Source organism: Jaculus jaculus, chromosome 14 (assembly GCF_020740685.1).
Source record: "Jaculus jaculus isolate mJacJac1 chromosome 14, mJacJac1.mat.Y.cur, whole genome shotgun sequence".
In the NCBI taxonomy this organism is placed as follows: domain Eukaryota; kingdom Metazoa; phylum Chordata; class Mammalia; order Rodentia; family Dipodidae; genus Jaculus; species Jaculus jaculus.
In genome coordinates this window covers 3699144-3722803 of record NC_059115.1, presented here as the reverse complement: position 1 = coordinate 3722803, position 23660 = coordinate 3699144, and the positions used below count along the sequence as shown (strand labels likewise).

Sequence of the window (23660 nt, the reverse complement as noted above, 5' to 3'; positions counted from 1 at the left end):
CTTGTGCATCTGGCTAACATGGGTCCTGGGGAATTGAACCTGGGTCCTTTGGCTTTGTAGGCAAGTGCTTTAACCATTAAGCCATCTCTCCAGCTCCTTGAAGTCTATGTATTTTCTATCAAGGAGTTAGATATCTTGTATAATGCTATCTTCTGTATCTAGGTATTGTATGCCACTCTTGCTGGGAAACTGAAGCACATGTAGGGAAAGAAAAAAAAAGCTCTGGCCTGGCATGATGGCACATGCTTTTAATCCTAGCACTTGGGAGGCAGAGGTAGGAGGATCACCATGAGTTCAAGGCCATCCTGAGACTACATAGTGAGTTCCAGGCCAGCCTGGGACTAGAGTGAAACCCTACCTCAAAATAAATAAATTTTTAAAAAATTACTATACTAAACTTTACAACACAGGTGGAAACCATTCACTTGGGTTTATGCACAGTATATTTCCTCAAGTTTTATCCAAAATTCCCCACAGAGAAGACTTTCATTCTTATTAGATGTTGGCCTCAGCTGACCATCTGGGACTTTTCTAGTAAATTGTTGCCAGAATTTTACATCCAGTCACCTTCACTTTCTAGAATATATTCTCTACTAATGTTATTTTAAAAACCCAGTATCTACTTCATATAGGTGTTTTGTTTTGTTTTGTTTTGTTTCCAGTGGCAATTAGTCTTTCTTCCACAAGTTGAGTTCTCTTAAGAAAATGATTCCAGGGATGGAGAGATGACTTAGCGGTTAAGACACTTGCCTGCAAAACCAAAAGACCCAGGCTTGAGTCCCCAGGACCCACATAAGCCAGATGGACAAGGTGGCACATGTGTCTGGAGTTCATTTGCAGTGGATGGAGACCCTGGTGTGCTCATTCTCTTTCTCTCTCAAATAAATAAATGCATTTAAAAAAAATTTTTAAAAAAAGAAGGGTCTCCTGGGTGATTAGTGGAGGACCCATAGACAGTTGCCAGATCTAGATGCAGCTGAGCCCTGTGGAAGCTGTCTGCAATGGGGTGCTCTCCTAACCATGGGGGCTGCCTTTACCAACTTAAGGGGTGATCTGAGGGGATATATATATATTTTCACAGTTGGGTCTCACTCTAGCTCAGGCTGACCTGGAATTCACTGTGTATTCTCAGGGTGGCCTCGAACTCATGGCGATCCTCCTGCCTCTGCCTCCCAAGCGCTGGGATTAAAGGCATGTGCGCCACCATGCCTGGCTCAGTTCTGACTTTTTTAAAAAAAAATTAATTAATTAATTAAAGAGACAGCTGTATAGAGGCAGATAGAAAGAATGGGTGCACCAGGGCCTCCAGCCACTGCAAACGAACTCCAGACGCACATGCTCCCTTGTGAGCACGCGCAACCTTGCGCACTTGTGTTACTGTGCGTCTGGTTTACGTGGGACCTGGAGAGTCAAACATGAGTCCTTAGGCTTTGCAGGCAAGTGTATTAACTGCCAAACCATCTCTCTGGCCCCAGACTTTTAAAAAAAATATTTTATTTTTATTTATGACAGAGAAAGAGAGGGAGAGAGAGACAGAGAGAGAATGGGCACACCAGGGCTTCTAGCTGCAAATGAACTTCAGACGCATGCGCCCCCTTGTGCATCTGGCTAATGTGGGTCCTGGGGAATCAAACCTGGGTCCTTTGGCTTTGTAGGCAAACGCCTTAACTGCTAAGCCATTAAGCACACTGTTAATGGAATGGTTCACTGAGGGAGCTTTCAATCAGCTTTTTTTTTTTTTTTTCCTGTTTTTTCAAGGCAGGGTTTCACTCTACTCCAAGCTGACTTGGAATTCACTGTGGGTGACCTTGAACTCACAACGATCCTCCTACCTCTGCCTCTCAAGTGCTGGGCTGGGATTAAAGGTGTGCGGCACCATGCCCGGCTCAATCAGCTTTGATCAGTTTGATTCTGGGTGAGTGCAGCACCCAGTGTTGTGACTTTGTTGTCAGGAACAACTTAAGGTGGGCTTTGCTCGTCAACAGCGCCCCAATAGATTAGATGATATCTGCTGTCTTGAGGTCTGATCACCTCACCATCAATAGAATTAAGAATTCTGATATTGCTCCCTCCAGACACAAAATGGCCCGGACATCCATGACCTCACAGTGCCTGACACTACCTACACAAGACCCTCATAAGAGGAGGGAAAGATCATGACATCAAAATAAGAGAGAGACTGATTGAGATGGGCAGGGGATATGATGGAGAATGGAATTTCAAAGGGGAAAGTACGGGGAGGGAGGGTATTGCCATGGGATATTTTTTATAATCATGGAAAATGTTTTTAAAAATTGAGAAAAAGGGCTGGAGAGATGGCTTAGCGGTTAAGCGCTTGCCTGTGAAGCCTAAGGACCCCGGTTCGAGGCTCGGTTGCCCAGGTCCCACGTTAGCCAGATGCACAAGGGGGCGCACGCGTCTGGAGTTCGTTTGCAGAGGCTGGAAGCCCTGGCGCGCCCATTCTCTCTCTCTCCCTCTATCTGCCTTTCTCTCTGTGTCTGTCGCTCTCAAATAAATAAAAAATTTAAAAAAAAATTGAGAAAAAAATAAGATTTAAAAAAAGAATTCTAATGTTGATGGAGAATGGCGCTTCAAAGGGGAAAGTGGGGGGGAGGGAGGGCATTACCACGGGATATTGTTCATAATCATGGAAGTTGTTAAGAAAAAAAAGAAAAAAAAAGAATTCTAATGTTGAAGACTTACACAAATTTGTGTGAAACCAACCCTAAGAAAATGAGAGCTGTAGATTGAATAGTAATCAATCTTTGTTTTTAATATTTTATTTATCTGTTTACTAGAGAGAGAGAGAGAAAGAGAGAGAGAGAGAGAGAGAGAGAGGCAGATAGAAAGAGAGAATGGGTGCACTAGGGCTTCCAGCCACTGCAAACGAACTCTAGACTCATGTGACCCCTGGTGCATCTGGCCAACATGGGTCCTGGGGAATCAAACTGGGGTCCTTTGGCTTTGCAGGCAAATGCCTTAACTGCTAAGCCATTTCCCCAGCCCATAGTAATTGATCTTAATGGGATAGAGGAGGGAACATTTTTGTGCCATGATTTCTCTCTTCATTGGTGTTGGGCTATAATCAATTGAGGTGTATTTCTGTACCACAATGTAAGCTTCAGTAAAAGTTTGCTTGATTGCTGGGCCTGGTGGCTGTCCCCTTTAATCCCAGCACTTGGGAGGCAGAGGTAGGAGGATTACTGAGAGTTTGAAGCCACTCTGAGACTACATAGTGAATTCCAGGTCAGCCTGGGCTAGCATGAAACCCTATATTGAAAAAGAAAAAGAAAGAAAGAAAGAAAGAAAGAAAGAAAGAAAGAAATTTGGGCTGGAGAGATGGCTTAGTGGTAAGGCACTTGCCTGCAAAGCCTAAGAACCCAGGTTTGATTCCCCAGGACCTATGTAAGCCAGATGCATAAGATGGTGCATACATCTGAAGTTCATTTGCACTGCACCCATTCTATCTGCCTCTTTCTCTTTCTCTCTCTCAAATAAATAAATAAAATAAAATATTAGCCAGGTGTGGTGGGGCACACCTTTAATCCTAGCACTCAGGAGGCAGAGGTAGGCGGATTACCGAGAGTTCAAGGCCACCCTGAGACTACATAGTAAATTCCAGATCAGCCTGAGCTACAGTGAGACCCTACCAAAAAAAAAAGAAAAAAAGAAATTTGACTGAGTTGGGCAGGATGGTGTATACTTGTAATCCCAGTATGTGGGAGGTGGATGTGGGAGGACCAGAGGTCAAGGCTAGCCTCAACTACATAATGAGTTTGGAGATAGCCTTGGCTATAAGATGTCTTGTTTAGAAATACACATATACCCACCACCACAGCTATGTATAACTACAGCCACATGATCATTTTCTTTTCTTCTTTTGGGTTTTTTTTTTTTTTTTTTTTTTTGAGGTAGGGTCTCACTCTAGCCCAGGCTGACCTGGAATTCACTATGTAGTCCCAGGGAGGCCGTGAACTCACGGCGATTCTCCTGCCTCTGCCTCCCGAGTGCTGGAACTAACGGCATGTGCTGCTGTGCCCAGCTCTAGGCACGTGATTTTTTGACAAACTTACCAAAAATACACACTGGAGAGAAGATGATTTCTTCAACAAATGGTGCTGGGATAATGGTGCTGGCTGTCTGCATGTTGAAGAGCTAGATCTTTATCTCTCACCATGTAGTTTGAATATGTGTTCCCCCAACAGACTCAGGTGCTTTAAAAGTGAGTTTGCAGAGCTTGAGATCACATGGCTTAGCAGTTAAGGCGCTTGCCTGGGAAGCCTAAGGACTCCATGTCCAACTGTCCAGGTCCCACATAAGCCAGATGCACAAGGCAACACATAAATTCAACTGCAGTGGCTAGAGGTCCTGGCATGCCAATTCTCTCTCTCACTCTCTCATAATAAACCTGAGTTTATGGTTTCTGCCCCTAGCAGGCAGACCTGGGGGCTTGTCAGTGGGGGTGGGTCTGAGTTCCAGCCTGAGGTATGCAGGGAAGTGTGAGCTTTGGGGGGTCCTGTTGCTGTAGGTTTGTGCTTGCTGTGTGGTTGTGTCTCTTTGCGAGAATCCATGAAAGGGATCCGGCTCCTTCCGCCACCGATGATGCAACCTCCCCTGGATCTGTAAGCCTGAAATAAACCCCTTCCTCCCCTGCACTCTGTCTGCATTGCAGCTCGTCCCAGACATGCGGAGCTGACGCCAGCCCTGTCCACCTGCACCACACAGCAACTCCAAATGGATCACAGACCTAAACGTGAGATGTGTAACTAAAACTACTGAGGCAAAAGTAGGGAAAACCACTTCAAGATGCAGGCATCGGCAAGACGTTCTGACTAGCACTCTATTTTTAAAAATATATATATATATATATATTTATTTATTTATTTATTTATTTGACAGAGAGAGAGCAAGAGAGATTGAGAGATTGAGAGAGAGAGAGAGAGAGAGAAAGATTTGAGAGAGAGAGAAAGATTGAGAGACACAGAGAGAGAGAGAGAGGGAGAGAGAATGGGCGCGCCAGGGCCTCCAGCCACTGCAAACGAACTCCAGACGCGTGCGCCCCCTTGTGCATCTGGCTAACGTGGGTCCTGGGACATCGAACCTGGGTCCTTTGGCCTTGCAGGCAAATGCCTTAACCGCTATACCATCCCTCCATCCCTGACTAAAACTCTAAATCACTCAGGAAACAGGGCCAATCATGGACAAAGAGGGCCTAATGAAATGACAGAGCTCTTTGCCCCCCCAAGGTAGAGTCTAGGCTGACCTGGAATTCACTATGTAGTTCCAAGCTGGCCTTAAACTCACAGTGATCCTCCTACCTCAGCCTCCAAAATTCTGGGATTATATTTACTTAATTATTTAGAGCGAGAGAGAGAAAGGGTGTGCTATGGGCTCTAGCGACTGCAAACAAACTCCAGACACATGTGCACGGGTACTGGGGAATTGAACCTGGGTCTTCAGACATCAAAGGCAAATGTCTTAACTGCTTAGCTATCTCTCCAGCCCAGAAGTGCTGGGATTAAAGTCGTGTGCAACTGTGCCTGGCTGAATTACAAAGCTTTTGAACATCAAAGGAAGCTGCAGGTCCAAGAGGCAGCCTGTAGAACAGGAGAAAATTTTAGCCAGCTATCCATCTGATAAGACGATGAATACCTAGAATATACAAAGAATTAACAAAAACCTAGAGAGGAAATAGAAAGGCCAGCTCAATAAACGGGCTGATGTGGGCTGGAGAGACGGCTCAGCAGTTAAGGCACTTGCCTGCACAGCCTAAGGACCCAGGCTCACGGCCTAGCCTGAGAACCAGTTCCTGGGAAATGGCGACAGACACTGTGGTCACTCAGACCTCATCAGAAAAGACTTGCCAGAGGCTACAGCGAAAGCAACACTATCAGATCTCCATCTTGGCTGCCAGGGCTCAGGGGCCCTCGTGGAAGAGGGGGCAGAAAGACTGTAAGAGCCTCAGGGTGGGTGGGAACAGTGGAGTCACCATGCCTGGCCCCATCTGGCAGAGACTAACAGGCCTCTTGATCCCCATGATGAAGATCAACAGCCCCACCAGAGGCCCTCGGCAGAACTGGGGCGGGGGAGAGGGGTCTATGTGCACAAACCTTTTTATTAAAAATAAATAATTAAAAAAAGGAAGGGCTGGAGGAATGGCTCAGTGGTTAAGGTACTTGCCTGAAAAACCTAGTGACCCGGGTTCAATTCCCCAGTACTCACGTACAGCCAGATGCATGGAGTGGCACATGCGTCTGCGGTTTGTTTGCAGCAGTTGGAGGCCCCAGTGCACCCATTCTGTCTGTCTGTCTCTCTTCTATCTCTCTCTGCTTGCAAATAAATACAGATATTAACAAAAATATCGACAATGTGACTCAGACATACTGCATCTTTGTATATACACTAAGGACAAATCAACATATCGTAGAGATATTTAAACACAAATGTTTATTACAGTCCTACTCACAATTGTTATTATTAAGTTATGTTTTTAAAAATTTTCTTTTCAAGGTAGGGTCTCTAGCTCAGGCTGACTTTGGCTAGAATGAGACCCTACCTCAAAAAACAACAACAACAACAACAACAACAACAAACAACAACATCAAAAGTGTGTGCGTGCGTGTGCGCACGTGTGTGTGTGTGTGTGTGTGTGTGTGTGTGTGTGTGTGATTAAAGTAGAAGCAAAACTGTCTGGGGGAACACACAGAACCACAGGAGCAGGGGAAGGAAGAGGGTAGGTGGAGCACAGGGTGAATATGCTCAAACAGAAGCTTAAAACAAGCAAATAAATAAATTAACAAGTTCAAGTTCATCCACAGCTATACAGAGAGTTTGAGGCCAGCCTGGGTACACGACACCCTGTCTCAAAATATACATATAAAGAATAAATACCTTTCTTTTCTTCATAAAAAATACATTTGGAGTTGGATCCCAGGGGCCAAAATCTTTGGCAGCTGGAACATCCCATGAAGTCCGTTATGAGGTAGAGCATCTATCCTGCCCTTTGTTCCAGACTCCTGAAGCTATTTGCTTTCCTCCTTTCCTTCCTTCCCTCCCTCCTTCCTTCACTCTCTCCTTTCTGCCTCCCTCCCTTCCTCCCTCCCTTCCTTCCTTCCTTCCTTCCTTCTTTCCTTCCTTCCTTCCTTCCTTCCTTGCTTCCTTCCTTCCTTCCTCTCTTCCTTCTCTCCCTTCCTTTCTTCCCTCCCTCCCTTCCTTCTTTCCTTCCTTCCTTCCTTCCTTCCTTCCTTCCTTCCTTCCTTCCTTCCTTCCTTCCTTTTCCTTTGTGTTTTGTTGAGGGGAGATGAGACAGGGTTACCCTGTGTAGACTAGACAGGCTGGCCTCAAACTTGCAGCAAACCTCTGCTTCAGCCTCCCGAGTAGTGAGATGACGAACAGGAGACACCCTGCCTGGCTCTCTGAGTCCGTCTCTCCATAGGGGGCAGTTACAGGGGTTCTGGGAGTCTCCTGAACTTTCGAGGCTCACTGGGCAGCCTGACTGTCTTCATCCATCTTGGTGGGAGGGGCCAAGCACTGAGGATCTGATGTCACCAATTCCTTCCCTCTGCCCACCGGATCCAAGTGCCTTCAGGTCATGTTAATCGCTGCCATGTCTGGGAAGGTTGACGCCGTTGCTCACAACCGAATACTGAACAGCCTGGATGGAGACATTTAATGCATCAGTCCAACCCTCTCAAAGGCAAAATTGGGGGCTGGAGAGAGCTGGTTTAGCGGTTAAGGCATTGGCCTGCAAAGCCAGAGGACCTCGGTTCAATTCCCCAGGACCCACATTAGCCAGATGCATAAGGGGGCACATGCATCTGGAGTTCATCTGCAGTGGTTAGAGGCCTCTCTCTCTGCCTCTTTCTCTCTCTCTCAAATAAATAAAGTTTTAAAAAACATAAAGCTTGAATATTTCACCGGCTATTTCTGAGTCACATCTGAGAACTTTAAAAACGAACATTATTAAAAAAAAAAAGAAAGACAAAAATCATCCCCATGAAATACAGTCCAATGAGCCTATCCAGTCCCCTCTGCTGGAAGCCAGGACATTGGTCCTAAGGAGTGGCCATGGGCGGGGGGACATCAAGGTAGAGCCTGATGCCGGCACTTGGCCACAGGCTGTAATTCCAGCACTCAGGAAGCTGAGGCAGGAGGATAATGAATTAAGAAGTCATCCTGGGCTGTATGGAGAGACCGTACTGAGAGAGAGAGAGAGAGAAAAATGGCTCAGTGGTTAAAGGTGCTTGTTTACAAAGCTTTCTGGCCTGGGCTCAATTCCCCTGTACCCACATAAAGGCCGATGCACAAAGTGGCACATGTATCTGCCTAGAGTTAGTTTGCAGTGGCAAAAGGCCATGATGTACCCATACTCTCTCTCTCTCCCTCTCTCTGCTTGCAAATAAATAAAACATAATATGCGCATGAGAGAGAGAGGAGGAGAAGAAGAAGAGAGAGAGAGACAGGCAGAGCAGGGTCCCAATATCCCCCCTCCAAGGACACACCCCAGTGACCTGTCTTCCTTGCACTAGGCCCTGTCACCATTTCCCAGTAGTACCCAAACTGGGGACCCTGAGAAGACCCAGGCTCCTAAGTACACGCAGCAGGGCCCCCGTGGAGGCCCAGAAATGGGTCCCTCATCCCCTCCACCTCTACTCTGTACTTACCCTGCTCTCCACAGAGGAGCCGGACCAGCTCTGACCTGGAGAGACAGGAAAAGAACGGATCAGGAAGAAGCCGTCGGGTGAAAATAAACCACTAAAAACCGTGGGAGAAGCAGAGTTGAAGGCCCTGGGGCTGGCTCAGTGGGTGGAGTGCTTTTGCCTGGGTTTCATCCCCAGTACTTTGAAAACAAAAAAACCAAGGCAGAACACCACAAATTAATGAATAAGACTTCCTGGTTGTTGGTGCAATAGTGGCATGTCTGTTTTTGGGGGGAAACCAACCACTTTCTAATTGGACTGGAAGCCCCCTCCATGGGAGGGAGGAATACATGCCTGATACTGAAAACCTAGTCAAAAGCCTGGCGTGGTGGGGCACAGCTTTGATCCCAGCACTCCGGAGGCAGAGGTAGGAGGATCGCTGTGAGTTTGATACCCTGAGACGACATAGTGAATTGCAGGTCAGCCTGGGCTGCAGTGAGACCCTACCTCGAGGTGGGGTGGGGCCTATGGCAGGGGAGGTCATGAGCCCTAGGGGTGTAACGTCTACTGCTGTCTGGCTAAATGTATATATGATGCTCACCAAACGGCCTGGTAAGCACTTCTCTTAATGTTCATACCCTTATATTAACGCTACTTTCACTTTTGGTTAGAGGAGCTTCTCTTTTCAGAAGGCAGTGACCTTGGGATGACTCAGAAGGCACCATGGTGCTGAGAAGAAGTGACAGAGGAGTGCTCAGCACTGCAATATCTCTATCACACCTTGCAAGGCTCAGGGTCCATTGCGGAAGAGGTGGCAGGAAGGATGTAAGAGCCAAAGGAAGGGTAGGACTCCTTACAACGTGCTCCCTCCAGACACAAAATGACCTGTGGATATCCAAGACCTCGTAGTGCTTAGGACTACCTACACAGGACCCTCCTAATAGGAGGAAAAGATGATGACATCAAAAGCAAGAGAGAGGCTGATTGAGAGGGGGAGGGGACATGACGGGAGGTGGACTGGTGAGGGGAAGGTGGGGGTAGCTTGTTGTCTATAATTCTGTTGTGTGCCCACATCTGTCACATGAGGGAACTCCGTAATCCTGGGATTGAGGCTAGGTGTGGAGGGCTTTGGACTGAGGCTTGGCACATGGCTGAGACTCTATCACAGTGGCCTTGTGCAAGTTCCTGGCAGGCGGGGGCGGGGGGGGGCGCATGTTAAGGGGAAGGGGCTCACCAGGGTGTTTGGTCTGTAAGTGACTCCAGGCCACACAGAGGACGGCCGCCAGGATGACAAGCACGATGACGATGCTGACGGTGATGCCGATCTTGGCGTTCTCGCTCAGGCCTGACCGATCCCTCTTAGGGGCCTCTGGAGGACCGGGAGGTAGCACAGTAAGGACACCTGCCTGCTTCCCACCTGCCTGACCAGCACCCTCCCTGAAACCTGGAAAGAGCACCCCAAGCTCATCAGGGCTGGGCGCGGTGGCGCACGCCTTGAATCCCAGCAACTCGGGAGGCAGAGGTAAGAGGATCACTGTGAGTTCGAGGCCACCCTGAGACTACATAGTCAATTCCAAGTCAGCCTGGGCTAGAGTGAGACCCAACCTCGAAAAAACAAACGAACAACAACAACAACAAAATTTAAACAAATGCAGGCTGGAGAGACGGCGTAGTGGTTAAGGCGCTTGCCAGCAGAGCCTAAAGACCCAGGTTCAATTCCCCAGGACAAGTGTTATGTTGTGCACTGGAACACGGCAGTCACAGTTCTGCCTCACTTTGTAGTGAAGCTGGGTGGGTCTTTTGTTCTCCCAAGGAAAGCAGAAACCCTCAGTGGAGAGATGGCTTAGGGGTTAAGGCATTTGCCTGCAAAGCCAAAGGACCCAGGTTCAAGTGCCCAGGACCCACATAAGCCAGATGCACAAGGGGGGTGGTGCACGCACCTGGACTTAGTTTACAGTGGCTGGAGGCCCTGGTGCATCCATTCTCTCTCTCTCTGCCTGCATATTTCTCTCTTAAATAAAAATACTTTTTATTTTTTTGTTTTTTTGGGTTTTTTTTAAGCTTTAAAAAATTTTATTAGCATTTTCCATGATTATAAAAAAATACATATTTAAAAAAAGAAAATAGCTAGAAAGAAAATCAATAACAATTCTTACTTGCTCAGTTTTCAGGGTTGGAGAAATACTCTGAACAATGGCTATTAAAAAAATTATTTACTTATTTATTTTATTTATTTAAGAGAGAGAGAATGGGCATGCCAGGGCCTTTAGCCGCTGCTAAATAAATTCAAATAAATTCCAGACACATGAGCCCCCTTGTGCATCTGGCTTACGGGGCCCCCGGAGAATCAATTGAACAGGGATCCTTGGCTTTAACTGCTAAGCCATCCCTCCAGGCCCTCCTTTTTTTGAGGTAGGGTTTCACTCTAGCTCAGGCTGACCTAGAACTCACTCTGTAGGCGTGCTAAGGCCTCCAGCCACTGCAAATGAACTCCAGACGCATGTACAACCTTGTGTATCTGGCTTACGCGGGTCCTGGGGAATCAAGCCCGAGTTCTTAGGTTTTGCAGGCAAGTGCCTTAACCACTAAGCCTTCTCTCCAGGACCTAGGACTTCTCTTCTGTCAGTCACCACACCCAGACCTCCCCCACTAAGACCATCCCATCGCATCCACACCGCCCCCACCCCACTACCACCCCCATCCCGGTCAATCTGATCTCCTCACCCAGGGAGAGTTTTACCTGCTACTGGGGTGTACACTTTATTCTGACTGGTCCCTAGGTCGTTGGTGACTCGGCAAACGAAGGTGGTGTTGACAGACTTGTCCACAGTGTGGATCAGGAGCACTTTGCCCTGGGCCTTTGCAGAGGGCGGCAGGGGCCCTGCAGTCCTGGGAGAGGAGGGGGCGGTGAGTCGCTGATATCTGCTGAAGGTCGGTTGTAAGTAGACCCCAAACCTTCCCTGCCCTGGACCCCTGGTTTCAGCCCTCTCCCCTGGTTGTTCCCCACATGGCCACCAGATGGCGAGTGAATCCGGAGCAGTTCAGATCACTCCGTGAGCCCACTTGCCTCTTCCCCACAGCATCTATTACTGTAACCATAGCGACACCTCACCCTCCACCTGAACAACCTACTTGCAGTTTCAGGCTTTTGTCTTGTGCAGAGGTTGATGGACAGAAATGTGCTTGGAGGGCTGGAGAAAAGGCTTAGTGCTTAAGGCACTCGCCTGCAAAGCCAGAAGATCACATTCAATTCCCCAGGATCCAAGTAAGCCAGATGCACCTGGTGTGCCCATTCTCTCTCTCTCGCCCAACCCCTGCTGGGGGTACGCACGCGCTTTAATCCCAGCACTGGGGAGGCTCAAAAAAACCAAAAAAAAAAAAAGGGAAAAGAAAGAAAGAAAAAAAGCTTGGTGTGTTGGTTCAGGCCTGTAATTGCAGCACTCGGGAGGCAGAGGTGTTTGAGGCCACCCTGAGACTACACAGTAAACTCCAGGTCAGCCTGGACTAGAGTGAAACCCTATCTTGAAAAGCAAAAAACAAAACAAATTTATATTATATCTCTGCAAAGCCTAAAGACCTCAGTTCAATTCCTCAAGGACTCATGTAAGCCAGATGCACAAGGGGGCGCAGGCGTCTGGAGTTTGATTGCAGTGGCTGGAGGCCCTGGTGCGCCCATCGTCTGCCCCTGCTCTTTCTCTCTGCTTGCAAATAAATAAAGGGAGGGAATGGGCATGCCAGGGCCTCTTGCCACTACAAAGGAACTCCAGATGTATGTGCCACCTTGTGCAATTGGGTACTGGGGATTCGAAGCTGGGCCATTGGGCTTTGCAAGCCATCACCTCCTCAGACCCAGGGGTCCAGGCCCAGCCCTCCTCCCTCAGACCCAGGGCTCCAGGCCCAGCCCTCCTCCCTCAGACCCAGGGGTCCAGACCCAGCCCCCCTCCCTCAGACTCAGGGGTCCAGACCCAGCCCTCCTCCCTCAGACCCTGGAGTCCACACCCAGCCCTCCTCCCTCAGACCCTGGAGTCCAGACCCAGCCCTCCTCCCTCAGACCCAGGGGTCCAGGCCCAGCTCTCCTCCCTCAGACCCAGGGCTCCAGGCCCAGCCCTCCTCCCTCAGACCCAAGGATCCAGGCCCAGCCCCCCTCCCTCAGACCCAAGGATCCAGGCCCAGCCCCCCTCCCTCAGACCCAGGGATCCAACTCCAGTCCTCCTCCCTCAGACCCAGGGGCTTAGGACCAGCCCTCCTCCCTCAGACCCAGGGGTTCAGGCCCAGCCCTCCTCCCTCAGACCCAGCTCAGGGTCCACCCCACTCACGTGCTCCAGCTGTAGCCCTTGGGCTTTGGGTTGCTGCGCGCATCACAGGTGAGGTTGACCCCACTGCGACCATGGTACCAGTTGCCATCATAGCCGGAGATGGAGACCTCGGGGAGATCTGGGGACAAAGGACACTGACGCTCTCACTTGGAGGAACTTGCAGGGGCCTTCCTTCAGGCAGGAAGAATCTCTGTAGGGTTGGGGATCAGCCCAAGACGGGGAAGTCTGCAAGCCTATGGCAATGGGGGTTCTTTATCATTAGTCACAGGGACATATATTCTTGCTTCCTGCTGTTTTCTGTGCCTGGTATTTCTGGGACACATCCTATCCTCTCCACACCCAGAAGATTAAAGTAGGAAGATTGTGAATTTGAGGCCAGGCCAAGTTACATAGCAAGATCCTTTCTCAACTTCCTCACCTCAAAAAGTGTGTGTGGGGGGGCTGGAGAGATGGCTTAGCGGTTAAGCGCTTGCCTGTGAAGCCTAAGGACCCCGGTTCGAGGCTCGGTTCCCCAGGTCCCACGTTACCCAATTGCACAAGGGGGCGCACGCGTCTGGAGTTCGTTTGCAGAGGCTGGAAGCCCTGGCGCGCCCAATTCTCTCCCTCTCCCTGTCTTTCTCTCTGTGTCTGTTGCTCTCAAATAAATAAATTAAAAATTTAAAAAAAAAAAAAAAGTGTGTGTGTGTTGAGGGGACATGGGCTGGAGAGGTGGCTCAACAGTTAAGATGTTTCCTTGTCTTGATTCTCCAGGACCCACGTTAGCCAGATGCACAAGGTGGCACATGTGTCTGGAGTTCGTTTGCAGAGGCTGGAGGCCCTGGCGCGCCCATTCTTCCACTCTCTATCTGCCTCTTTCTCTCTCTCTCTCAAATAAGTAAGTAATTTTTTTTTTAAGTTAGTTTTATTTATTTGAGAGGAGGGGAAGGAAAGAGGCAGACAGAGAGAGAATGGGGAAGCTAGGGCCTCCAGCCCCTGCAAACTAACTCCATATGCACATGCCACCATGAGCATCTGGCTTACATGGGTTCTGGGGTTTTGAAGCTTGGTCCTTGGGCTTCACAGGAAAGTACCTTAATCCCTAAGGCATCTCTCCTGCCCCAACTTTTAAAAAGCACTTATTTATTTATTAATTATTTTAGAAAGACAGACAGAGAGAGAAAGAGAGAGAGAGAGAATTGGTGCGCCAGGGGCTCAGCCACTGCGAACGAACTCTAGACGCGTGCGCGCCCTTGTGCTTGCTTCCTGTTTGTGAGTCTGGCTTATGTGGGATCTGGAGAGTTGAACCTGGGTCCTTACACTTCATAGGCAAGTGCCTTAACCACTAAGTCATCTCTCCAGCATCCCCCCAAATTTTTTTTAAAGTATGTGTGGGACTGGAGGAATGCTTTAGCGGTTAAGTTGTTTGCCTGCAGAGCCAAAGGGCACAGGTTCGATTCCCAAGGACCCACATAAGCCAGATGCACAGGTGCTGCACACATCTGGAGTTTGTTTGCAGTGGCTGAAGGCCCTCAGGCGCCCAGTCTGTCTTTCTCAAATTAAAAAAAAAAAACAACAAGGGCTGGAGAGATGGCTTAGCGGTTAAGCGCTTGCCTGTGAAGCCTAAGGACCCCGGTTCGAGGCTCTGTTCCCCAGGTCCCATGTTAGCCAGATGCACAAGGGGGCGCACGCGTCTGGAGTTCGTTTGCAGAGGCTGGAAGCCCTGGCGCGCCCATTCTCTCTCTCTCCCTCTCTCTGTCTTTCTCTCTGTGTCGCTCTCAAATAAATAAAATTTAAAAAAAAAACAAAAACAAAAGTGTGTGTGTACACATGCACACGTGTGTGGACAGCATAATGATGTGGCGGTATAACCATGCAGGAGCTTATTCCCATGCTATCCAAGACGGTGACCAACAGCCACACAAGGCTCTCAGAACTTCAGACATGGCTAGTCTGAGATACACAATTTTGGGTTTTTTTTGTTTGTTTGATTATTTTTCTTTTTAAGTTTTTTTGTTTATTTTTATTTATATTTATTTGAGAGTGAGCGACTGAGAGAGAGAGAGAAAATGGGAGCACCAGGGCCTCCAGCCACTGCAAACAAACTCCAGATATATGCGCCACCTTGTGTTTCTTGCTAACGTGGGTCCTGGGGTATCGAGCCTCGAACCAGGGTCCTTAGGCTTCATAGGTAAGTGCTTAACCACTAAGCCATCTCTTCAGCCCTCTTTTTTTTTTTTTTTTTGGCGTTTCAAGGTAGGATCTCACTCTTCACTGTAGCCCAGGCTGACCTGGAATTCACTCTGTATTCTTAGGATGGCCTCACACTCACAGCAATCCTCCTACTTCTGCCTCCTGAGTGCTGGGATTAAAGACACGCACCACCACGCCCAGCTTTGTTTGTTTTTCGAGGTAGGGTCTCACTCTGGCCCAGGCTGACCTGGAATTCACTCTGCAGTCTTAGGCTGGCCTTGAACTCATGGTGATCCTCCCACCTCTGCCTGTACTGGGATTAAGGGTGTGTGCCACCATGCCTGGTGAGATACACAATTCTGAAGACTTACAATGGCAAGAAGACTGTAAAAGATCTTACCAAGAATGCCTGAAAACAGGTCATGTGTTGAAATGATAACATGTTGGGTATCTTGGGCTAAATAAAATCTACTATGAAAGTGTGTGTGTGTGTGTGTGTGTGTGTGTGTGTGCGTTTGTGTGCAATTGAGCATGAATGTGTGTGCATGTGTATGTGTGTAAGCCACAGGTGAATGTCTTGTGTTTCCCTCAATGTCTCTCCACCTTTAAAAAAAAAAGAAACAGGTTATATATATTTATTTATTTGCAAGCAGAGAGAGAGGCCTAGAGAAGAGGGACAGACAGGGAGAATGAGCATGCCAGGGACTACAGCCACCTTGTGTATCTGGCTTTATGGTGGGTACTGGGAAATTGAACCTGGGTCATTAGGCTTTTGTAGACAAGTGCCTTATCCACTGAACCATCTCTCCAGCCTTCCACCTCATTTTAAATTTTTTAGTTTTATTTTTTTTTTTTTTTTTTTTTTTTTTTTGGCTTTTCGAGGTAGAATCTCACCGTAGCCCAGGCTGATCAGGAATTCACTATGTAATCTCAGGGTGGCCTCGAACTCACAGTGATCCTCCTACCTCTGCCTCCCAAGTGTTGGGGTTAAAGGTGTGCTGCACCACCATGCCTGGCCTTGTTATAATTTTTAAATTTTTTTTAATTATTTATTTATTTGAGAGCGACAGACACAGAGAGAAAGACAGATAGAGGGAGAGAGAGAGAATGGGCGCGCCAGGGCTTCCAGCCTCTGCAAACGAACTCCAGACGCGTGCGCCCCCTTGTGCATCTGGCTAACGTGGGTCCTGGGGAACCGAGCCTCGAACTGGGGTCCTTAGGCTTCACAGGCAAGTGCTTAACCGCTAAGCCATCTCTCCAGCCCAATTTTTAAATTTTTTAGAGAGAGCAAGAGAAAGACAGATAGGGAGAGAGAATTGGCACACTAGGACTACAGACACTGCAATTGAACTATAGATACTTATGCCACCTTGTGGGCATGTGCCACCTTGTGCTTGCCTCACCTTTGTGTGTCTGGCTTATGTGGGATCTGGAGAGTTGAACCTGGGTCTGTAGACCATCTCTCCAGCCTCCAGACTTATTTTTGTTTTTTTTTTTTTGTTGTTGTTCTTTGGTTGGTTGGTTTTTTTTTTCGAGGTAGGGTCTCACACTAGCTCAGGCTGACCTAGAATTCACTGTGTAGTCTCAGAATAGCCTCGAACTCATGGCGATCCTCCTACCTCTGCCTCCCAAGTGCTGGGATTAAAGGTGTGTGCCACCATGCCCAGCTTTTTTATTTTATTTTTTTAAAATATTTTATTTTTTCTTTTTATTTGAGAAAGAGAATGGACATGCCAGCTCCAGCTGCTGCACATAAACTCCAGACACATGTGCCACCTTGTGCATTTGGCTTATGTGGGTCCTGGGGAATCGAACCTGGGTTCTTTGGCTTTGCAGGCAGGTGCCTTAACTGCTGAGCCATCTCTCCAGCCTACCCAGACTTATTTTTTATGACAAGTTCTCTTACACTGAACCTGGAGCTGACCAATTCAGTGAGACAATGAAGGTGGGCTAGTGCGGACAGTGGGCACGGACAGTGGGCATCGCAAGGCATGGGCATACTCACAATGCACAGAGAGGGTCACCAGCAGAAAGAGCGGCTCCTCCAAGCTCTCATGCTCCACTTTGCAGGTGATGTTCTTGCCGTCTACCTTGCTCGAGGGCTTCAGGAAGTACAAGCTGGTCATAGTAAACGTGCCTGGCTCAGGCCCCGGCTTCTGTTCTAGTTGGAAGGTTCCACCCAGGTCTGAAGACCAGGTGATCTGGGAGGGAGGGTAACACCCGGCCGAGATGCAAGTAGCTACTGGCACAAGGCCTAAAGCAAGATGGTCATCCTTCAGGGCCTCAGCTGTGTTCTGCCCTGGAGCTGCAAGAGGAACAGGGACAGGTCATCCACAGCCTCTGGTGTTGTAAGGTGATTTCATCTGAGATGAAACACTGCATGCTAGATAGAGGCTTGCCAGAAGGCTCAGAAAGCAAGCAAGGCTGAGGGCCTCACAGGTAAGTCTCAGGAAGTCCCTGAAAGTTACAAGATCCACAAGGCCCCTCCCCGGGGTCATGTGAGGAGTGACAGGGTCCACAAGGCCCCTCCCCAGGGTAACCTGAGGAGTGACGGGGTCTGCAAGGCCCCTTCCTGGGGTCACCTGAGGAATGAGAAGTGTTTAGTAGGAGAGACTCTCCATCCAGCTGAGCTGCCTGCCAATCAGGCAGTGAGTTCCAGAGATGTAGCTTCTGTGAGTGCTCAGCTATGCTATGGTGGGCTTTTTGGTGATGTAGCTGTCTTTGAGTCATCCATGCTCCTGTAAGGAACCCTCACCCATCCTCCCATAAGTAACCCTGTAAACTCTGTGAGAGTCTTTGCCTATCTCTGTTTCTGAATCCTTTCTGGGATGAAGGGATGTTTGCTCGAGTCAGTCCAGGAAAAGTTAATGCAACATGTGGTCATTTTACAAGTTCCTTGGCAAGAAGAGGGGAACCTAACTTAACAATAAGAAAAAGGGGGCTGGAGAAGATAGTTTAGTGGTTAAGGTATTTGCCTGCAAAGCCAAGGGACCCTGGTTTGATTCCCCAGAACCCACATAAGCCAGATAGATGTACAAGGTGATGCATGCGTCTGGAGTTCATTTGGAGGCTCTGGTACACCTATGCTCTATCTGTCTCTCAAGTAAATAAATAAATAAATAAACAAATAAATAAATAATAAAATCTCAAAAGAAAGAAAAAGGCCAGAGAGATGTCTGAGTGGTTAAGGCATTCATTTGCCTGTGAAGCTAAAGACCCAGGTTTGATGCCCCAGTACCCACATATGCCAGATCGCTCCAAATAAATAAATAAAAATTAACAAAAATAACAAAAAACCCTGGAGCCAGGAGTGGTGGTACACGCCTTTAATCCCAGCACTTGGGAGGCAGAGGCAGGAGGATTGCTGTGAAATGGAAGTCTCCTTGAGACTACATAATGAATTCCAGGTCAGCTGGGCCTAGAGCAAGACCCTACCTTGAAACCACCCTCCCCCCAAAATAAAGCTGAGTCTGATGGCCCCTGCCTGTAATCCCAGACTCAGATGGCACAGGCAGGAAGATCCAAAGTTCTAGGTCATCCACAACTGCAGAGAGCAAGTTTGAAGACAGCCTGGACTATCCGAGGCCCCACCTGATCTTTTTTTTTTTTTTTTTAATTTTGTCCCCACTAAATATGAGCAGTGGGGGGATATGTGCCTCACCCCAGCCTCTATCCTCTTGGCTCTATCCCTGTTCCTCTTCCCTGGGTCGGGTTCCTTCTCCCCACCACCTTACTCACCCATCACTCGCAGCCAGATGTGAGTAGTCCAGCTGCCCACCGGGTATAAGGCAAACTGGCAGGTGTAGTTGGCCTCATCTTGAATCTTCAAGTTGCTCAAGACCACGGATGCATTCCGCATATCCTCCTCCGCCTCACCAGCCACGAACCGCAGCCTCTCTGAGGCTTTTGCGCCCTTCTCGGGGTGGAAGACAGCCACGGTGTCTCCCCCTCGAAGCCATGTTACTTGGGTCACCTTCACAGACCCCTCAGGGGGCAAGCTACATGGCAACATGACAGACTTGTTCAAGAGCCCAATCACCTGGACGGGTGTTTGCACATTCACAATCTCTGCAGAGAAACCAAAGGTCACTTTATTTTTATCATGATAACTTTTTAAAAAGTATTTTATTTTATTTATTGGACAGAGAAAGAGGGAGAGAAAATGAGAGAATGGGTGTGCCAGAGCCTCCGGCCACTGCAAACAAACTCCAGATGCATGCGCCCCCTTGTGCGTCTGGCTAACGTGGGTCCTGGGGAGTCAAACCTGGGTCCTTTGGCCTTGTAGGCAAATGCCTTAACCGCTAAGCCATCCCTCTAGCCCCCATGGTAACTTTTAAAAAATGATTTATTTATTGGTTATTTCCTTTGAGAAAGAGAGAGAAAATGGGCGTGCCAGAGCCTACAGCCACTGTGAACAAACTTCAGCAAGTGCGCCCCCTTGTGTACATGTGTAACATTGCACACTTGCATCATTGTGCGTCTGGCTTATGTGGGACCTGGAGATTCAAACATGAGTTCTTAGGCTTTGCGGGCAAGCTCCTTAACTGCTAAGACATCACTTCAGCCCTTACTTATTTATTTGCGAGGAAGGGGGGGGTGCAGATATAGTTTGGGTGTGCCAGGGCCTCCAGCCACTGCAAACAAACTCCACTCACATGTGCCACCTTGTGTATCTGGCTTACATGGGCACTCGAGAATCAAACCTGGGTCCTTAGGCTTTGGAAGCAAGCACCTTAACTGCTAAACCATCTTTCCAGCCCTCATATTAAGCATTTTTTAAAAATATTTTATTTATTTGAGAGAGAAAAAGAGGCAGAGAGAGAATGAATGAATGAATGAGAATGGGTATTCCAGGGCCTCTAACCACTGCAAATGAACTCCAGATACATGCATTGTCTTGTGCATCTGGCTTTACATGGGTCCCAGGAAATCAAACCTGGGCACTTAGGCTTTGCAGGCATGCGCCTTAACTGCTGAGCCATGTCTTCAGCTGCTCCCTCCTTTTTTCCCCCCTTTGGTTTTATGAGGTAGGGTCTTGCTCTAGCCCAGGCTGACCTGGAATCCACTATGTAGTTTCAGGGTGGCCTCGAAATCACAGTGATCCTCTCATCTCTGCCTCCTGAGTGCTGGGATTAAACACATGCACCACCACGCCCTGCCTCAGCTATTTCTTTTCTGCCCTTTCTAGAGTTTTGGATAACTGGTTGACCTTGAGTTCCAGCCACCTTCCTGTCTGTCCTCCTCAGTGTTGGCGTTATGAGCATCTAAGACCACGCCTTCAGTTTTTTACGTGGATGCTGGAGATGGAACTCAGCTCCTCTTGCTTCAGTAGCCAGTGTTCTCATCCATGAAGCCGTCTCCCCAGCCCAGAGGTGCCATTTGGAAATGGGTAAGATGAGGTACTGAGGGGTTTGCTCCAGGTCACATGAGCTCAAGCAGTCACAGTGAGGGGCTGAGGGCATGGCTCAGAGGTAGAGCACTTGTCTAGAACCCACAGTGAGGGGCTGGGGGCGTGGCTCAGAGGTAGAGCACTTGTCTAGATCCACAGTGAGGGGCTGGGGGCGTGGCTCAGAGGTAGAGCACTTGTCTAGAACCCACAGTGAGGGGCTGGGGGCGTGGCTCAGAGGTAGAGCACTTGTCTAGAACCCACAGTGAGGGGCTGGGGGCGTGGCTCAGAGGTAGAGCACTTGTCTAGATCCACAGTGAGGGGCTGGGGGCGTGGCTCAGAGGTAGAGCACTTGTCTAGAGTCCACAGTGAGGGGCTGGGGTCGTGGCTCAGAGGTACAGCACTTGTCTAGAATCCACAGTGAGGGGCTGGGGGTGTGGCTCAGAGGTAGAGCACTTGTCTAGAGTCCACAGTGAGGGGCTGGGGGCATGGCTCAGAGGTAGAGCACTTGTCTAGGATCCACAGTGAGGGGCTGGGGGCGTGGCTCAGAGGTAGAGCACTTGTCTAGATCCACAGTGAGGGGCTGGGGGCGTGGCTCAGAGGTAGAGCACTTGTCTAGAGTCCACAGTGAGGGGCTGGGGTCGTGGCTCAGAGGTAGAGCACTTGTCTAGATCCACAGTGAGGGGCTTGGGGCGTGGCTCAGAGGTAGAGCACTTGTCTAGAACCCACAGTGAGGGGCTGGGGGCGTGGCTCAGAGGTAGAGCACTTGTCTAGATCCCCAGTGAGGGGCTGGGGGCGTGGCTCAGAGGTAGAGCACTTGTCTAGATCCACAGTGAGGGGCTGGGGGCGTGGCTCAGAGGTAGAGCACTTGTCTAGATCCACAGTGAGGGGCTGGGGGCGTGGCTCAGAGGTAGAGCACTTGTCTAGAACCCACAGTGAGGGGCTGGGGGCGTGGCTCAGAGGTAGAGCACTTGTCTAGATCCACAGTGAGGGGCTGGGGGCGTGGCTCAGAGGTAGAGCACTTGTCTAGATCCACAGTGAGGGGCTGGGGGCGTGGCTCAGAGGTAGAGCACTTGTCTAGAGTCCACAGTGAGGGGCTGGGGTCGTGGCTCAGAGGTACAGCACTTGTCTAGAATCCACAGTGAGGGGCTGGGGGTGTGGCTCAGAGGTAGAGCACTTGTCTAGAGTCCACAGTGAGGGGCTGGGGGCATGGCTCAGAGGTAGAGCACTTGTCTAGGATCCACAGTGAGGGGCTGGGGGCGTGGCTCAGAGGTAGAGCACTTGTCTAGATCCACAGTGAGGGGCTGGGGGCGTGGCTCAGAGGTAGAGCACTTGTCTAGAGTCCACAGTGAGGGGCTGGGGTCGTGGCTCAGAGGTAGAGCACTTGTCTAGATCCACAGTGAGGGGCTTGGGGCGTGGCTCAGAGGTAGAGCACTTGTCTAGAACCCACAGTGAGGGGCTGGGGGCGTGGCTCAGAGGTAGAGCACTTGTCTAGATCCCCAGTGAGGGGCTGGGGGCGTGGCTCAGAGGTAGAGCACTTGTCTAGAGTCCACAGTGAGGGGCTGGGGGCGTGGCTCAGAGGTAGAGCACTTGTCTAGGATCCACAGTGAGGGGCTGGGGTCGTGGCTCAGAGGTAGAGCACTTGTCTAGATCCACAGTGAGGGGCTGGGGGCGTGGCTCAGAGGTAGAGCACTTGTCTAGATCCCCAGTGAGGGGCTTGGGGCCTGGCTCAGAGGTAGAGCACTTGTCTAGATCCACAGTGAGGGGCTGGGGATGTGACTCAGCGGTAGAGCGCACGTCTAGAATCCACAGCGAGGGGCTGTGGGGGGAGGGGTTAGCATTATGTCACTTGCATGACGTCTTTGGTTTAACCCCCTGAGAGAGAGGGGAGGAGGGCGTGAAGAGAAAAAGCCTGCGTACTGTGGTTTTTTATTTGTCATCCAGTCTGATCACTCAGGCAACGGTGTGTCCGGGGGCGGGCTCAGGTTATGGGGGGGGGGATGAGGTGAGTCACCCTCAGCTGATTTCCTGGAATCACTGTTTTTGCTTTTCTGGAACCTCTATTCATTCATTCATTCATTCATTCATTCATTCGAGACAGGGTCTCAGACCGTAGCTTAGGCTGGCCTGGAACTCATGGCCATCCTCCTGCCTCAGCCTCTGCAAGCGCCGATTACGGTGGCGAGCCGCGAGGCCTGCAGGCTTCCCTCTAGAGTCCCCCAAGTCCGGATTCTGACCCTGGCTGGGCAGAGGATCAGTCCGGAGGAGGAGAAGGAACAGGTGGAGAAGGTAGTGGTGGCGGTCAAGTGGAGCGGCCAGCGCTGTCCACCTTGTGGGGTCCCCCAAGGCCTAGGATCGGGGTGTGGGGGGGGGGGTGGCTGGCTGCGGAGGGAGAGGGTTGTGGGGGGGGGGGTCACTCACCGACTTCCTGGGTTATCCAGGCTAGCGACAGCATGGTCAGCAAGGCCAGCGGCGGCCAGGCGGAGCGCATGGCGCGGGCCATGCCGAGGGCCCCGGGTCCCCGATGGAGGCTGCGGTCCACGCTCCGGAATGAATGATGCACAGCCCGGCCCGAGACAACCCTGGGAATATCCTGGGAAAGACGCAGTCTGCTTACGTTGGACCGGGTGGGTTAAGTCCCGCCTCTGCCACTTCCAAGGCAGGAGATCCTCTGCGCAGGCGCGCAGTGGAGATGGGAGGGGCGCGCGGTACCACCAGCCCCCCTCCCCGCGCTCCGAAGCTAGGGCGAGCGATCTCTGTCAGGCCAACCTGGGCTACAGAAAGAGACCCTGTCTCAGAAAAAAAAAAAATAAAAAAATAAAAGAAAGAAAGAAAGAAAGAACAAACATTGAGACTGAGAAATGGCTTAGCGGTTACGACACTTGTAGGCAAAGCGAGAGGACCCAGGTTCAACTCCCCAGGACCCGCGTAAACCCGGATACATCTGGCGCATGCATCTGATGTTCATTTGCGGACGCAAGACGCGCTGGCCCACTCATGCTTTCCCTCCCTCCTTGCAAATAAATAAATAAAAATATTTTTTAAAAAATAGGATTGAGCCGGGTGTGGTGGCGCACGCCTTTAATCCCAGCACTCGGGAGGCAGAGGTAGGAGGATGGCCGTGAGTTCGAGGCCACCCTGAGACTCCAT

The 23660-nt window shown here is 49.8% G+C and overlaps 1 protein-coding gene across 1 annotated transcript; it reads right to left on the bottom strand.

The window, feature by feature from the left end:
• Positions 1 to 7250: 7250 nt before the first annotated feature.
• Positions 7251 to 23147, bottom strand: Pvr (PVR cell adhesion molecule). The gene is made up of 8 exons (XM_045133987.1): positions 22932 to 23147; positions 18863 to 19192; positions 17130 to 17429; positions 12956 to 13073; positions 11380 to 11528; positions 9874 to 10008; positions 8664 to 8698; positions 7251 to 7654 (listed from the first exon to the last, which is right to left on the bottom strand). The coding sequence occupies exons 1-8, from the start codon at positions 23011 to 23013 to the stop codon at positions 7595 to 7597; spliced, it is 1209 nt and encodes a 402-aa protein (XP_044989922.1). The 5' UTR covers positions 23014 to 23147; the 3' UTR covers positions 7251 to 7594.
• Positions 23148 to 23660: the final 513 nt, after the last annotated feature.

Coding starts and splice junctions, on each gene's coding strand:
- Pvr (XM_045133987.1), bottom strand. CDS start 23,013: ATGGCCCGCGCCATGCGCTCCGCCTGGCCGCCGCTGGCCTTGCTGACC. Junction 13,074..17,129: donor GGTGACCCTCTCTGTGCATT/GTGAGTATGCCC, acceptor CTTTGTCCCCAG/ATCTCCCCGAGGTCTCCATC. Junction 7,655..8,663: donor GCTCCTCTGTGGAGAGCAGG/GTAAGTACAGAG, acceptor GTCTCCATCCAG/GCTGTTCAGTATTCGGTTGT.